General features: G+C 50.2%; 6 protein-coding genes across 6 annotated transcripts; 2 read left to right on the top strand and 4 right to left on the bottom strand.

Annotated features, from left to right (window-relative positions):
- Nucleotides 1–1,206: 1,206 nt before the first annotated feature.
- Nucleotides 1,207–6,163, top strand: COCVIDRAFT_24437 (hypothetical protein; the record flags this gene model as incomplete). Its single annotated transcript, XM_014703705.1, has 2 exons — nucleotides 1,207–2,139; nucleotides 2,192–6,163. The coding sequence occupies 2 exons, from the start codon at nucleotides 1,207–1,209 to the stop codon at nucleotides 6,161–6,163; spliced, it is 4,905 nt and encodes a 1,634-aa protein (XP_014559191.1).
- Nucleotides 6,164–6,971: 808 nt separating this feature from the next.
- COCVIDRAFT_35530 (hypothetical protein) lies at nucleotides 6,972–7,891 on the bottom strand (the record flags this gene model as incomplete). The annotated part of the gene is made up of 3 exons (XM_014703768.1): nucleotides 6,972–7,415; nucleotides 7,466–7,533; nucleotides 7,807–7,891. 3 exons carry the CDS (start codon nucleotides 7,889–7,891, stop codon nucleotides 6,972–6,974), a joined length of 597 nt encoding a protein of 198 aa, XP_014559254.1.
- Nucleotides 7,892–8,688: 797 nt separating this feature from the next.
- Nucleotides 8,689–10,018, top strand: COCVIDRAFT_13809 (hypothetical protein; the record flags this gene model as incomplete). Its single annotated transcript, XM_014703689.1, has 3 exons — nucleotides 8,689–9,411; nucleotides 9,465–9,938; nucleotides 9,989–10,018. The coding sequence occupies 3 exons, from the start codon at nucleotides 8,689–8,691 to the stop codon at nucleotides 10,016–10,018; spliced, it is 1,227 nt and encodes a 408-aa protein (XP_014559175.1).
- Nucleotides 10,019–10,729: 711 nt separating this feature from the next.
- On the bottom strand, nucleotides 10,730–12,568 carry COCVIDRAFT_92226 (hypothetical protein; the record flags this gene model as incomplete). Its single annotated transcript, XM_014703767.1, has 6 exons — nucleotides 10,730–10,777; nucleotides 10,827–11,050; nucleotides 11,106–11,779; nucleotides 11,847–11,979; nucleotides 12,043–12,156; nucleotides 12,238–12,568. 6 exons carry the CDS (start codon nucleotides 12,566–12,568, stop codon nucleotides 10,730–10,732), a joined length of 1,524 nt encoding a protein of 507 aa, XP_014559253.1.
- A 1,418-nt stretch (nucleotides 12,569–13,986) lies between these two features.
- On the bottom strand, nucleotides 13,987–14,355 carry COCVIDRAFT_92525 (hypothetical protein; the record flags this gene model as incomplete). Its single annotated transcript, XM_014703766.1, has 1 exon — nucleotides 13,987–14,355. A coding segment is annotated over one exon (369 nt), but the record flags the coding sequence as incomplete, so codon positions are not given.
- A 1,003-nt stretch (nucleotides 14,356–15,358) lies between these two features.
- Nucleotides 15,359–16,585, bottom strand: COCVIDRAFT_92211 (hypothetical protein; the record flags this gene model as incomplete). Its single annotated transcript, XM_014703765.1, has 1 exon — nucleotides 15,359–16,585. The coding sequence occupies one exon, from the start codon at nucleotides 16,583–16,585 to the stop codon at nucleotides 15,359–15,361; it is 1,227 nt and encodes a 408-aa protein (XP_014559251.1).
- Nucleotides 16,586–16,654: the final 69 nt, after the last annotated feature.

The raw sequence follows: 16,654 nt of genomic DNA, 5'->3' as shown, positions 1-16,654 counted from the left end.
TAATCAAGATTCAAGCTATGCTTTACATGATTATGTGCCACGGTTGTTGTAATGTGATGATCCGAAGCGTCGATGGGCATCGCTTATGAGGTGTGCTGCGCTTGGTGGTTGCGATGTTCGTCGCACTACAACACAAGTGCAATTTGACCAAGTACATACCACCACTGCTCCAGCAAAAGCACTCCATTACACATTCCGCAGAAAGGCAGCATGGCCATTCTGTTTATCATATTTTTCCGTTCATTCTACATGAACCTAACGTCAATTCGCAGTGTATTCACGATGGCCCACATGAGAGTGTCAGGACGAATTCGCAGAGACTTGCACAATCATGATCATGAAATAGATTTATTGCTGTTGAATGATGGAAACAGTGCTGAGCATGGTACGTTCCGGGCGTCACTGTCCAGGGGTGCTTGCGAGGATGGAGTCGTCCTGGCACGTGGCGCACGTGCGTGGTTCGCCCTTCCCCACAGATGCCAGCGAGCTCTAATGGCGTTAAGCTTTTAGAGCCGCATGTCGATCATGCAGGAACAGACGGCAGGAAGAGCTGTCAAAGAAAAAAAGAGAGCTCGAATAGCAGTCCAGAGTCGGCCAGGAGACTCCCGAAAAGTTGCCGAACTTGCCTAATTCATATTCCGACGTTGATTTTCGGATCTTTTCACGCGTATTGAATTATTAAATGTTGAGAAACAAGGTGCATTCTTTATTGTCGTGATTGCGGCATCGAAGAAGAAGCATTCCCTGCTTTAAAATCGTGTTGGGTTTTAGCGCGCTTAGGATTGGGTGAGCAGCCAACATTGGGTCAACCAGCTCCAACGCGGCGCTTCCCCATCAACCACACGCCCCTCAGCGACATCATCTATTAGGACTTCCCTGCTTCTCGTGGATTTTGGAGGGGTCTGCCATTTATCATTTGCCTTTCGCGTCCATTTCTGCATCCTTTGTGTTTGTGCATCGCGCACCCGCAGGCGCACACCTATTCACAACAACACGACACACGGTCGACCAGCAGTCAGCATCGCGCGCATTATTGCCGTCATCGGCGCACATGCACGACAGCCTTCTCTGCTACTAATGCAATCGTGAAAGTTGACAAATACCCTATTTGGGCGGTGTAAGTGCGCCCTAGCTGCGACGCATCGGATCCCCTTCACTCACCGCGCTACCCAAGGAACGCAACAGCTTCACCGCAAACGAGTCCCTATGTCTAACCGATCGAAGCGCAAGTTCGACATCGACCCCAACGCATCCGATCCTGACGACTTTGATTACGACGATTCGGAAAGACGCGCAGCACCTCAGCGCCGTCGCAACCGAGGCACGCCGGGGGCCAAAAAGAAGCCCTCGAAGCGCCAGCGGCGCGTGTACAGCGGCTCTGACATCGACGACGACGACGAAATCGAGTCGGACGACTCCTTTACCGAGCGTTCCGAGTCAGAGGAGCCAGAAATCAACCCTGCGACAGGCAGAAGCGTGCGTCGCGCCACCAAGAAGCAGATCAAGTACGAAGAGAGCGAAGACGAAATCGAGGACACACCCTCGGAAGACGATTCGCCTAAGCCTGCCTCGCGACGCCGTGCACAGCCATCCATCGAAAAGGTTGACAAGCCATCACTCATTGTAAAGCTGAAGATGCCCGACAACAGCTCCAGTCGCAACCTGCGCACTCGTACCGGCAGCAAATCACTTGCGCGCGGAAGAACACCAGAGGTTCATGGAACTCGACGTAGTACTCGTCTTTCTCATGATATTGAAGAACCTATCGTCGCACTCTCTGACTCGGGCAAGCATGTCACCGTCATCCGTGAAGGAACCCGCAGTCCTGAGCCTATTGCGCGCGCAACAAGAGGAGGCAAGGGTCCCAAGATCGATCATCCTAGCGCCATCATGGAAGCCTCGCAAGAGACATCAATGATCCACGATGACACTCCTGGTCCCCTCGACACCATCATTGCTGGCACTCAGACCCAAGTGGAGGCAAGCAAGGACAGCTCACCTGCGCAAGATGCGCAAGACGAAGATGCCGAGGGTGAGGAGGACATGGAAGGTGTGATTCAAGAATCTCAGCACGACGAAGGTGCTGCTGAGGACTCTGACGAGGAGGGTCCAGTGGCTCGCAATGGCCGTAATCTAAGGGTGCGACAGTATTCGACTCTGAGTTGTGTGTTCAAACTGACCAGTCTTCTAGAACCGTGCTGCATCATCCAAACGCAAGCGTGCCGCCGACGAGAGCAGTGACTTTGAACCCCCCGCCGAAGACGAAAAAGAGGAAGAACTATCTGAGTCCGACAATGACAAGGGCAAGGCGTCTGCATCAGAAAGCGCTTCAGGCTCAGGAAGGCGGTCGAACCGCCTCCGAGGGAAGACTCGTCAGTCCCAGCGTAGCAGGCGCAACTCATCGTCTGAAGAATCGGGGTTGGATCAAGATGAATTGCAGGATGAGCTTCAGGACCTAGAATACAACAAGAGGCGGCGACTGAGCCGCCGAAAGCCGGATGAGGATCTGGCTTATGACTCGGTGCCCAAACGTCGAGCCCGTAACACTGGAGTAGACTACCGTGTCGTCCGACCAGAGATGAACACCATGTTCGACAATGACGACGATCCTCCCGTTGCCGACAAACCACGAGCAAGAGGTGGCCGATCCACATACAGGAGCCTCTGGCGCAGCCAAGGTCCCTTTGGTGGTGGTGTCGAAGCTGGCCTGGGCGCAGCAGGCGGTGACTCTGACAGCAGCGAGGATGAGAACCAGAAGATGCCTAAGCCAGCTGGTGGAATGATTGGCATGACTCCAACCACAGCGACGGCCCCTGGGTTCGGGTTTCCTCAAACTCATAATGCTGACCCACAACAAGCCTCTGGTGGTGGCCCAGCAAATCTTGGTAAAGTCAAGGACAAGAAGGCTCTTGCGGACGCGGATCCTCTGGGTGTCGATCCAAATGTCAATTTCGATGGAGTAGGTGGTTTGGACGACCACATCAACAAACTGAAGGAAATGGTTATGCTTCCATTGCTATACCCTGAAGTTTTCCAACGCTTCAAGATTACTCCTCCACGAGGTGTTTTGTTCCACGGACCACCCGGTACCGGTAAAACACTTCTTGCCCGTGCTCTCGCTTCCAGTGTCAGTACGCATGGGCAGAAAGTTACCTTCTACATGCGCAAAGGTGCCGATGCCTTGAGCAAGTGGGTGGGAGAAGCTGAGCGGCAGCTTCGTCTTTTGTTCGAAGAAGCACGGAAAACCCAGCCTAGTATCATCTTCTTTGATGAAATCGATGGTTTGGCACCCGTTCGATCGAGTAAACAAGAGCAGATTCATGCTTCAATTGTCGCGACACTTCTTGCCTTAATGGACGGTATGGATGGTCGTGGGCAGGTCATTGTCATAGGTGCTACCAATCGACCTGATTCAGTAGATCCTGCACTTCGACGTCCAGGACGATTCGATCGAGAGTTCTATTTCCCACTACCAAATGTTGCAGGTCGACGAGCCATCATCGACATTCATACCAAGAACTGGGACCCACCTCTAAAGCCGGATATGAAGGATCAACTTGCAGAGCTGACCAAGGGCTACGGTGGTGCCGATATTCGGGCCTTGTGCACAGAGGCAGCCTTGAACGCCGTGCAAGGAACATACCCTCAAATCTACACATCCGAGAAGAAATTGTTGATTGATCCTAGCAACATCAAGATCCTAGCAAAGGATTTCATGATCTCAGTCAACAAGATGGTTCCTTCTTCTCAGCGAACCGTCACAGCAAGCGCAGCGCCATTGGGCAAGAACATCGAGCCGCTGCTGCGGAAACCCCTTGAGGCAATCATCAAGCGTATCGACGAACTCATTCCTCGGAGGAAGAAGCTCACGGCACTCGAAGAAGCTGAATTTGACGATAGAGATGACGAGAAGGGTTTCGAGCGTGAAGCTACTATGCGAAATTTCGAAAGCAGCAGGATCTTCAGGCCCCGTCTACTCATCAGTGGTCTCCAAGGCATGGGTCAGCAATATCTTGGCGCTGCGTTGTTGAACAGGATAGAGGGATTGCATGTTCAATCCTTTGACCTTCCAACCATCTTGGAAGACTCGACCCGAACGCCCGAGGCAGCCATCACGCAACTGTTCACTGAAGTAAGGCGACACAAACCCAGTGTCATCTATATCCCTGCAGTCGACGTCTGGTACCAAACACTACCCCCACAAGCGGTCAAAACGTTCAAGCTTCTTTTGCGAAGTATTGGCGCTAATGAGCCGATCATGGTTCTGGGCATCATGGAGCTATCGGGTGAAGATGAGAAGCCTGACCGACAGATGATGATGGATCTCTTCTCATTCTCACAGTCGAACCAGTTTCAACTCAAGCGACCGGACCAAGAAGGCCGCTCGGAATTCTTTAACAACATCAGCCACTACATCCGCATGTCTCCTGCAGATTTTCCCGATCCTGATAACAGGAAGAAGCGCGTACTGCCTGAGTTGGAAGCCGCTCCCATCGTTGAGCCGGTTATTGATCCTAAAGAACTTGCAGCTCGCGAAAAGTGGCAGAAGAAACAAGACAGACTCACACTCAACAAGATGAAGATAGTCATCCAACCCATCATGGATCAGTTGAAGAGGAGCCACAGGAAGTTCTTCAAGCCAATTCTGGAAGAAAGCTGGTACTCTTATTTGCTTGAGGAACAGGACCCTGACTTTGTCCGGTCAGACTTGCCACACGACGAGCAAGAAGACCAGGGTGCCATACGACCATGGGAGTTCTCTAAAGATTCCAGGGGCGTCGACGTCCTTTTGCACGTGGAGAGTGGGAACAAGTACTACAACTTGGATCTCAGTACCATCGAGAAACGCCTTTCGAACGGTTACTACAAACGCCCGGCAGATTACCTCTTTGATATCAAGACTCTTGTCAAAGATGCTAAGACTTTTGGAGATGCCGAACGAACCTTGAAGGGCAATGAGATGATCACAAACGTCGAGGTTGACCTAGACAACTTTTTCATGCAGCAAAATCCCGGTCTGCTCGCAGAATGTGAGGCAGTATATCAGCGCGAGCTCGAGAGAGAGCGCAAGGCCCAAGAGAAGCGGGAGAAGGCCATAGCGGCAAACAAAGAGTTTGCTGATATTGCCCGGGTGCCCCCTGAGCAATCAATCGGCACAACGGAGACCTCAGGGCCTATTGTCTTGGGTGAACCCATTCCTGGACACTTGGCTATGCCACCCGTGACTCCATTGCGGCCAGTACATGCCGTGGAGTTATCCAACGGTACACAGCACGGAACCAACGGCTCTACCGCGCCTTCCAACGATGACACACACATGACCGACAGCCAAGATCTGAATATCAATACGCAACACGATTTCCAATTCCAAACTCCAAGTAGGATTGACACCCAGGGAACTCAGACGCAGAAGTCGCAGATCGCGGGCCGCACATTCATGGCGCCGAACTCGCATCCCAATGACTACCACAACAGCGCTTCCACGACGACTTCTGGTCAAAAGACTTCGCACAGGTCTTCAGACAACAAGTTCAGTACTCAGAGTAGCAACGGCGTTGCCCCCTCGGGCATCCCCAACTTTTCGGAGATGCTGCCAGAACAGAGTGGCTCACAGCTTCCTGACACACAAGGTTCGCCAAATTTCTTTGCTCGACGCTTCCAACTCTCGCCCCGTATCTCCCCAGCACCAGCAACTGACCACGTCCCCAAAACAGAAGTCCACTACGTCAGCAGTCAACCGTCAAACTCTCAACCCTCGCAATCACCGCAATACGTTACTTCCATGCCAGCACCTGCACCTCCACATCACTCGAATCTCAACCAGATTTTGAACGATGAGGAGCCAAAGCCTCAGCTCATTATCGACGATACGCTGGTTACAGCCCTACACAACAAGCTGGTGCAGTCTACATCCGGCTGCTCACTCGAACAACTAGAGCAAATCAATGCCGCGCTTATGGATGCCATCTGGAAGCACCGATCCGACTATAACCGCAATGTTGTCCTCAAGGAGGTCACCGAAGCGTTCAACGTCATTATCAACGATATCCAGGCCATGCAAGAGATCCTTAGATCGAGCCAAGAAGAAGAGGAGGCGGAAATGCGAAGACAATACCCGTCTACGCAAGACGACTGGTTCTCCCAGACACAAGCGCGTCGCTAGAGTCCCAGCAATTGCTTTGTACATACCCCCCTCTTCTTCCCTTCTTGGTTTAGATTGTTGGGGCTGTTGGATGCATTCACCCATGCATGGCGTTCTAGGCATAACGGAGAACATGTTGGGGGAGGCTGTTGCGTCTTTTTTTGTTGGCATACACGCACCTTTTCTAAGGGAGTTAGAGAAAAAAAAAGGAGTTGTCGTGCTGTTTATTTCTTCTCTAGGTTGCTATACCACTACACCACTACTACCCATGTACCATGATTTTTTTCCTTATTTATCCCCGTTTTCTTGCCTCTCTACTTTTGTAAGATTCGCTGGATTGCATATCTCGGGACGGCGGGGGTTGTCTCTTCCCCCCTTTTGAATGTGTGCGGGCTTAGTTACTTCTGGAGATATTTGTACGGCGGGAGGTTTTTTTGCGTAGTGTGTGTAAGAATGAAGAAGATGATTTGTTCCAGTAAAACTGATAAACCCCAGTTTTTGTCTTTCTTGGTTAGTTTGTTTGTTGTTGAGTCTTGTTATGCATTGCTGAGAAGAGACTTGGTTTCAGCATAGACAGTGATCGAAGAATCAGGCTATATTACTACGTACAAGATGCCAAGGCAACTACTTACAGACATGACTACATGATATACAAAATATATACAGTAAAAATGTATCCTCATCGGCTAAACACACAATACGCTTCTTCAGAACCACCTCCCCTTTCGTTGGAACGAAAAAAAAAAGAATAAAACAAAATAAAGAAGAGAATATGGTCGTATCGGCATATCTACCCCCATCCCCTATTCTAACCCTTTCTCTTGATCTATCACAACGAACAAGTGAACGCCTGGAAATCACACTTGAACGGATCTTTGCAGTCGCGATGGCCCGGGTCGCTACACGGCCACCCGGGGCACCCCGTGATCGTTGGCCCACAGCAGTACGTCACAGTGTTGGGCTCTGTGTAGCAGATGTTTGGCGAGCATTGTGCGTCCGCGGTGCAAAGGGCGCCGGGTGTGAGGAAGGCAGCGTAGGACGTTATGGCTTCTTTTCGGGTCGGGGAGGGAGACTGGATCGCTGGAGCGAGAGGCTGGGACGTTGGAGAGGGCGAAGGTATGGGTGTTGGAGAGGTGACACTGGCGATGCTTGAGAGTGCGGTGGCGATTGCGGACGTAAGAGGGTATAACGAGGCTGGAGTGGTGGGCTTTTCGGGTGGAGCGTCCAAGGTACTTGGGGACAGTGGGAAACTTGTGGGAGGCTTGGGATTCTCCTGCTTGCTTGTTAGCTGGTCGTTTTGGGATCTGGACTTGGTGTGCTCACTGATTCGCTGTTGGTGGAGGCTCCAGTGCTCTTATGCATGAGTGTGAGGGGTAAGGTGATAGCCACAACTCCAATCACAGTTAAACTTGCCCCGACAAACACCATAAACACTCATGGTCGTTTATGATCTTTATCTGAATCCCCAACTATGAACCTGTTGTCCACTTGTGGCCCTCTGTTTTCGAAATGAGAGTTGTTGTTCGGATTGGCATTGCTGCTCGGATTAGCACTGCTAATCGGGTTGGCACTGCTACTTGGATTGGCACTGCTAATCGGGTTGGCATTACTGCTTGTATTGGCACTGCTACTCGTATTGGCCGTGTTGTTCGGATTGGCAGTACTACTCTGGACTGTATCTCCCCTAATATCACCGTTACCGATCTGGTTCGTTCCAGGGATGTGATTATGCGTCATCTCCAATTCCATGATGAGATGAGATGTTGTATTGTGACACTGAAAGGTAAATGTTATTGGATTAAGTATATGATAAGGCTGAGTACCCTCCTTGCATACGTTTGAGTACCGAAGGAGCAGAAAGTCGAGGGCGAGGGGCTGGAGAAGTAGCACGGCAGGCCTGCGTTGGCATCACAAATTTCCTTAAGTCAACGTAGCCTATCTTGGCTATGAAACAGACTCCGAGTATCGGAGAGTTACTCCAGCAAATGATACAGGGTATGTTTCCGGTGAAGACATAGGGGTAGTGTGTCCTGTGTTATCTCTTGGTGAAGGACTACCAATTAAGACTGCAGGTGTTGTATCTGCCACATGACCAGCGCTTAAGCAGTGACAACGAGGCCCCCTCGAGGATAATTTTAGTGACAATCACGCTAACCACAAATATATCGAAACGGGTACAGACTACGCTGGCTATGAGGGCGAAATGATCCTTTCATTGAGACATACCCCGACCTGATTAGTATGGACAACAATAGGAGAAACCCTGTAGCTTAAAATACTGTGAGGGGCATGGTAAATCTATCTTATTTGCTAGATATTTGGAAAAAAGTTGTGCAGGAAGGCTGTGTCACGTTGCGGCTGCATTTCGTGTAACACTACGAAAGGCTCTGCACAAACTAAGTCATAGCACAAGATGCTGATTTCTGCCTTGCAGACCACTCTGAAAGGATACCCGAGGTCAAAATTCACCGGAAAGTAGTATTTTGAGAGGGCCTTGTGGTGCCACGTTGGTTTCGCATGTGTATTGATGCGATAGAAAGGCTAGCATGGGTTCGCTTATAGCCACCAACTTGCTGTGGCTGCATATTCTTCAACGTGGACAACGAAAATCAAGTGGCGGTTTCTATTTGATTGATTTAGCCTGGCTGATGGTCCTTCATCATCAAATTTCCGTGAACCTGTCCCGTCTTCAATACAATACAAATATGGAACTCGTTGGCTGTGCAGCAAGCGTTAGCCAGCTCCTGGTCTACTTATCCTCATCGGCTACTAGCCTCCAGAGACTTTATACTGAGCTTATTCACTGTAACTCGACTTACCGTGACGAAGCAATAAATATCAGGCTATTACTTCATACTATTCAACGCCTCGGCCAGCAACAGGTCAACGACAACGACGACCACAGTCCCGTCCTCCCTGTTCTGATATCCATATCTGGTATCGCATGCCAAGTGCTACACCTCCTTAAACCAAAGCGAATCTTTGGTATCGACTGGGCGCCAGTCACGTCACAAGACAAGATCAGCTCAGCGTTCGAGACACTTGATAAGAAGAGGAATTTGCTCCAATTATACATTTCTCAAGAACATCAAGAAGCCCTCCTGGATCTTCGACAGACGGTTGAATCATCTTGCAAGAACATTCGTGTGGAAACCCCTATAGTAGGGTCAAATAGAAAGAGTACATCTCACAGCGCTGAGTATACAACTGGCGCATCCATGGACCCGCATCCGAATCAACCGGCTGGACAGTCTACCAAAAGGCTCAGAGTAAGGCTTTTTTTCTCTAGGATTGATATATATCAAAACTGACAACAGTATAGATCAAGATGACAGGTGCCAAAATAGAGGGTTACAACTCAATGTTCAACGGCCACAAGGAAGGCGACATAGAAGGCGAACTTGGAGACTCGACTTTCGGATCGACCGCGGGTAATTTCGTAGGAAACGCAAGTGACGAAACCGAAAGAATGTTTTTACAATCTAGCCGTTGCAATCAAGGTTGTTCACATCCAGACTATGCCTACATGCCGGCCAGGGCGCCGCCAAGCCAGGGAAATCATGCTAGAGAAGCGAAACCCAGGTTCCACGATATCTCTAGCGATCGATTCATCTCATCACGCGACTCATCATCTTATCAAGGAGCCGATTATAGGGCGGAGGTTCGGGAGCCGTCGTGGCATGGTACCCACCATGCACAGCATTTAGAGCGAAATTTCACCAGCCAACAATACGGTGCCCAACAGGTACAAGGCCCGGAACGTGACACTGCCAGCCCACGGTACAGCAATCGACAGGTACAGGGCCCGGAACGTGACATCGCCAGCCCACAGATGAACGAGAGCAGATTGAGACATCCCGACCACAATCGGGCTGAAGAAGAGACGGAAATAGACATCCTCCCGCGAAGAATTGAGAATACCAATTCAGGTAATATACAATGAGAGTTCCCAAGCTAGTCGTCAAGCACAATTGCGGGATTGCGGGAATGGGTTGCGGATCAACGATACACCAACTGCTTGAGGGCGCACATCAAGCAAGGCATCGGGTATGGTTTTCGAGATAGTCTTTCTCATAGGGTGTTTGTTGGAGTGAAGGCATCGTTATGGAGGAGAGTTGGATACACATGTGCCTTAGGTGGCCAAGCCTTTCAACAAGGTCATTTCTTAGGCACAACATCCCTTCTTTCATTTAGAATTCATTTTGATTATCAGTCCTGAAAGCGCATACGAGATCCTTGACATTCACTTCACGTAGAAGCTCGGGTATTTCTCTCTTGAACTTCACCCCAAGGTCGAGCCTTCGCCTGGGGCAGATACTTGTTGGGGAGCCCGCTATGGGATGGGGTGCCTATTGTCAGGAAGACTATGGCCTCGATCTCATCTTCTTGACTATATTAGTTGTTTCCCTCATTGCTAGTTTGCTCTTTGCCATCCTTTGGTTACAGTTTCAGTTTAATGTCCAACGAGCGTTTGCCGTTAGTGCATGGATCATGTCGATTCTCGCTGCTCTACTCGTTGTTCTAGTTCTTGAAACTGAGAAGTAAGCTTAGTATGAATGTACATTTCGAGTTATCGAATCGATTTCCCTAAGTCCGCAAACGTGCAATGACAAATGCTGCAATAAGATATATACACTGCATGACGAGTTAGCATGTTGTATATCTGATTAACGATATTACTTACAGCAGAGAAAAAGTACGGTAGGCCAACACCAATACCCCCAAGCTTTATAGCCTGTACCCACAGGACAGTCATCAAAGGAGCGCCGACCAACGACCCAAGCGTCTTTGTCAACATGACTATACTGAAGTCCTGGACATCCGAATGCGCCAGCGCAATAAGAGGTGACTTAACCAGCGACATTGTAAAAACCGGCAGCGCAGAGCCAAGAGCATATACAATCAAAGCTAGCAGTGAATGTCAGCATACCTCCACCCCATCATCACCATCCCATGTACGTACCAGCAAGCAACATCCAGAACCTGGACGCTAGTGCCACACACAGCACGCCCACCACCGAAACCGCAATGCTAACTTCTGCACCTATGATATTAAGCCGTACTTCCGACCCGTGAACTGTCTTGGATGACATAGAAGTCCGGATGATGCGCGGTACAATTATAGCTAGTAACGTGAAGTTAACCAGTGCTTTGGCGGAGAGCATGTAACCTGCCTGTGCAAAAGTCCATTCATACCGCTTGGAAATATACTGCACCAGAAGCTTCGTATCAGAACTCGCCAGCGCAGTAAGAAAGAAGGAGCAAAGCAGGACTTGGAATTTGCGGCGGCCAGTAACGAGACGTCTCATTTTGCGTGTTGCATGCAGTATACTTTGTAAGAAGCTAGCGTGCGATTCGAAATCCTCAGCGTGTCTAGTTGAGCTAGTTGACCTGCCTTGTAGTAATGGCCCGGCTTCTTCGTCTGGGTCTTGAGAAATGGGATCCGGGGTCGTGGAGAGCGTAGGTGTTTTTGAAATCGAAGGGAGCAAGCTGATAGTTGGTATGGCGCAGAGTAGAAGAGCAATATTAAGCCAGAAGGGGAGCCAGAGGCTATTGCTCATGGTGAATGCGGCTAGAGTTGGTCCAAGAAAGGATACGATGTAGGATGTTGAGCTGATGTAGGAGAAGTAGGATGCTCTTTGGTGAATTAGTTTCTCGTGCTACGAAATCTTTGAAAAGAATGGTGACTGGATGGTTTACATACCGTTCCACATACTCACTAGCCAACGCCGAAGTTAGCGTGAAGATTGTGGATTGAAAAACGCATTCGCCTCCAAGGACATTTACGAATGGGCCAGCAATAATGGCGTTGGTGGGGAGGATATGTGGAAAGTTTCCTGACACAATGTTTAGAACGAAATCACATGAGATGTGGCAGAAAGGGTAATGAGAATACATACCAACAAGCATAGCCCAAGCACTCATAAAGATCCTTGGCACCAAATTACACAATAGTACAATCTTGACGCCCCATCTCTCAGCAACGAAGCTGAACGGTATCGTTACGATGAAGTCTATGAGTACAGTGTCAGCATCGTGATTAGCCGCCCTCTCAAAGAGATCTAAGAGAACAACTTTCATAAGCACCCACATACCACAAACAACAAGCGTCGTCTCCATAGTACCCTGTAACCACGCAAGACGACGCTGTACATCATCTATTTTACACAGCTTCTCTGGTATCGAGCCATCAGGCTGTATGGCCAATGGATCACGCAACTCGTAATGCGCCTGACACAGACGAAGTTCAATCACCCGATTGAGCGGAAGCGTATACAAAACCGCTGAAAGATGGACAAGAACGAGTAGGAGTACTAACGGCCATATTGCGCGTTTGTGTCCTACTACTGTAGATAGGGGAATAGAAGCACGACGGAGCGGAGGCGACGGCGTGCGCAGAACCCTGCGACTATGAATTTCAGACATTTATTACGTACAATGCGAAAATCTACACCACAGCTCGCATCGTCACGACTGCTTGTCTCGTGTGTCTGGGCGTATAGTAGCCATCCCCCCCTTCCCTCCCTCCCCTTATCGCGAAACCTCACGATAAGCCACCACCCACGTGATTACGATAACGCACCTCTCAAGTATCCTCTGTAACTCACCAGCATCAACACCTTTCCCACTCGCCACACAATGCAACCCCATCCAACTCCACCTCACCTAATCGCCCAGGGGAAAACCGGGTGGATCCCGTACTAATCCCAGCAGCATAACAACCCAACCAAGGATATTATTACCGGCGTCCCAGTCCAACCAATCCTCACGTATTTTTCGTTCCTTGGAATTTCCGGATTCCGACAGCGGCAAAGCGGGAATGAAGGGATTATCCCAGTAACACAACGGCCAACGCATTGGGCTGAACTTGTTTCCACTTCCTTCCACGGAAGCAGGTAAAGGGGAGGAGGGCGGGGGTTAAGGTAAGGTTAAGGGCAAACAAATTACCACGCAATTCTGTCCCCCCCTAAAAATAAACCAGTAATCCTACCCTATTTGGTACGACCTCAACGAACACAAAGGGTTATTATCATTGGGATGTTTATGATTATTATTGATCATCAGCATTTCGCTACTAATCTCCTACTAGGTATAACTATTTCCATATCTCTCCCGCCAAGTATAAAAAGTAAAGAACAAAACAAAAAGAGGGTGTAGCTACACTACCCCCCCGTTCAAAGGGAACAAACACCCTTTCGGGACCCACACAACCGCTGAACTTGCCTTTTGCTCAAAGTCATGCTTACTACCCTCTTTCCCAAGTAAGATATAAACCCGCGGAACGCAGAGGAGAGGGTGAGACGAATAGCAAGTCGTGGCTGGGGGGTGGTGGGTTAGGGGGAAGGCGGGCGCAGGCTTCTCAAGGGTACTTCCTTGCGGGCAAAACTGTCTTGATTGCCCAACCCCCTCTCTCTTTCTCTCTTCTCCACTCCCAAAATACACTTGCTCAAGGTATGTAAATTTACCAGGTCCGTCCTTGGAAAACAGGTCATGCCACGTCTGCGTTTGCCAACCGCGCTTCGGGGACTGTTTGTGGTCCTGTGGGCTACGAGGAGCGTGACCGTATGCGAAACTGCGGGCATACGCAATCGTTCAGAGTCTACCAACTATTGTCCTCCGGGGAAGATCTCTCAAAAGGCTATGTTCTGCGAGATGTTTTTTTTCCTGGGGGAGGTGGGAGGTGGTGTGTACCCTGTAAATGTTCGCCTCATGTTTGGGCCCCTTGGAGGAGGAGTATGTGCGTCACACACACACACACACACCCTCCCCGATGACCTGCCCACCCTCCCTTCTCTCTCTGTGTGTGTGTCTCTCTCTCTTTCTTGTTCCCTTTCCTGTCTATCTCACTTGCTTTTTCCATGCACAACAGATAGATATAGGACTAGCGCGGTACCGGCAGCCAAGACGGCGAGCAGCAAAAGCACAAGTACAATTGTGGCGCGGACTTTATTCTGCATCCATCCTGCGCGTAGTCGGCTGTGTCTGGCCCTGGTACGCGGGTCCAGTGCAATGTAGTCTCTTCGCCAAGGAATGCTGTCGAAGATTTCGAGCGATTCAATCGAGGCTGGAGACGGTGGGGCGGACGTCGGATCGCACTCGGCATATCGCGGACAGAGCGTGTTGTTTGCAAATGCCGTGTCGTCGTCGGTGTAGGGCGAGAAGATTCGGTAGCCTCCTCCCGTGGGGGTGCTTGTTGCTGTAATGGAGATCTTTGAGCGTGTTAGTGAAGTGAAGGGCCCCGCCCAGGCGGCCGTGTGTTGGAATACTCACTAGAGGCATACTCGCCAACATATGCATCGAAATGACGTGAATTGTAGTGCTTGACTGCTCGATGGGCAGAGCATGGCAATCTTAAAGACTTCAAGTTGCATTGCTGACTGTGAAACCTGTGGCAAGTGGACGTAGCTTTGCGTCGCATAACGTCAAAGCATCCACTCGCCCAACGCAACTTGCTGGGGCCATCACAGGCTGAAACACATAAACATGGATATACCAGAATAGAAGCGTGTAGGGAGAATCAAGTGGTGAAGGGCGACCGTTTCTATAGCTATTTGATGTTCGTAGCGCTTCCAGCCCCGCTGTCAAGTACAATCTAGACGTCAACCATGCTTGTAGCATGCCACGCACTCTCTTCACCATCCCACCAAACACGCAAAAAAGACAAACGTCGGACACCCGTGGAACAAAAAAAGGGGCCCGAAAAAAAGATTCCAATTGAGAAAAAAAAAGAAGGGTATCTCTGCTCGCTTAAGCAAACAAAATCTGCGAGTGAGCTTGATTGTGCTTGCTTGCTTGTATTCCAATTTCACCCTCCAGCCGCTTTTCCTCCCCTCAAGCCGTGAGTGCAGGTCGGAAGACCCATATTAGATGGAGACAATGTCCAAGAAGAAGGGTGCTCGACTTGACCTAGGCCCCGCAAACCAAGCCACTGACCAGAGCAAGTAGGCCAAGAAGCGGGCGAGGGTGCAGTATTTTTTTTTGGTCGGACTAAACAAAAGAAAATGCTTGAAACAGGAAAGGGGTGTTCTTTGATATCGCAGAATAACAGGGAACAAACGCTTGGAGATGCTAGAAAGGATTACCGTGCAATGAGGCACATGTACGAGTGTTTTTGGTACAACGCAACCCTCTTGGACAATGACGAGACAGGCCTAAGAGGGTGGAAGTGCTTTTGACAGAGAGGATGACCAGCCACTACCTGGCTCAAGTAATTGCTTACATGTGCTGGGGGTGGAGATACTGGTTGTGGAAGTATTGACCTTGATGTTGCGGTGGCGCATGCTCCGACGTAGGTGTGGTGGGATACAGAGAAGCAGGCTGTGACTTGACAACGTGACCATATGTGAACTGCTCGCCTTCTGGTGTGATTGGCGGAGTAGGGCATCCGTTCTGCATGACAGAGGCGTATGGGTTCTTGTTAGGTGTTTGAGGGCCAAACGTTTCCGAGGCAGGCTTGGGCTCGTCGATGACTACTGTGGGTGGCGGTGTTGGCGGAGCTGCTTGTCGGCGCGCGATCTGTGCCTGTCGCTGAAGGAACTCATCGACGGTAGCAGACACGGCTGACAAATGCATCGAAGCATACTTGCGAGAGAGCACAGGGGATGGCTGGTACAGGTGGTTGGACAGGCCAATGACGGTTTGTGGGTCGTAGGCACCAGACCAGTCGGTGTTGCGTGCTTGTGGTCGCGAAAGGATGCACCTAGCAAGAGCGAGAGCCGATCGTGCGAGGACTGATGGGCGCGTGGAAACAAACTCCTTGTGGAAAAGTGCAATCTCAGCAATGTAAAGCGTCAAGTGCTCAACCTCGGCATCGTATGGGGCCTCGGACAGGGCAATCTGGAGGAATGCATCGACTGTGGTGTGTCCAATCATCCAGTTGAGAGTCTGTAGCACGTGCCACTCCATCTGGGTGAACATCTCATCGTCATACAGAGAGCAGCACATGGACTTGAGTTCCCGTACCGTAGGTACACGATCTTTCTTGTCACCGTACTTAGCAGCAATGAGGAGAGCAGCACATCCGACGAGCTGGTAGTGGCGCTTGTAGACGACACGACGGGAGCAGTAGCGATCGAGAAGGTTGACGGCGAGGAACAGAGTCTCGGGGAGGAGCTGGAATGCAGCGTGAGCTTCGACCAGGAAATCAAGGAGATATGGGCGCATGAACCACTGGATCTCAGTCTGGATGTCGATGGAGTTTACATCGGGGAGGGTCTGTGATTCCATGTGCATCATGTGTTGCATGATATCCTCTTGGTACTCATCGGCTGTGAGCCTGGAAAGCTCTTCAGCAATGGCTCGTTGTTGCATCTTGGATACGGCTCGGTGCCTTTCTCTAGCCTCGGCTCGCATGGCATAGACACCATCGTCATGTGACTCGACAAAGTACGAGTCGCAGTTGCCGTAGCGGGACTGCTGTTGCTGTTGCTGGTTGTACGCCATTGTGAAGTGGTGTCGGTATGTCAAGGTGGTGGTCGTCAGGTCTCCGGGATAGACGTGGGTTATATAGTG

The sequence above is a fragment of the Bipolaris victoriae genome (genome assembly GCF_000527765.1).
Source record: "Bipolaris victoriae FI3 unplaced genomic scaffold scaffold_20, whole genome shotgun sequence".
Taxonomy (NCBI): Eukaryota; Fungi; Ascomycota; class Dothideomycetes; order Pleosporales; family Pleosporaceae; genus Bipolaris; species Bipolaris victoriae.
The sequence above is the reverse complement of the archived record's forward strand: the minus strand, read 5'-3'. Positions and strand labels throughout refer to the sequence as shown.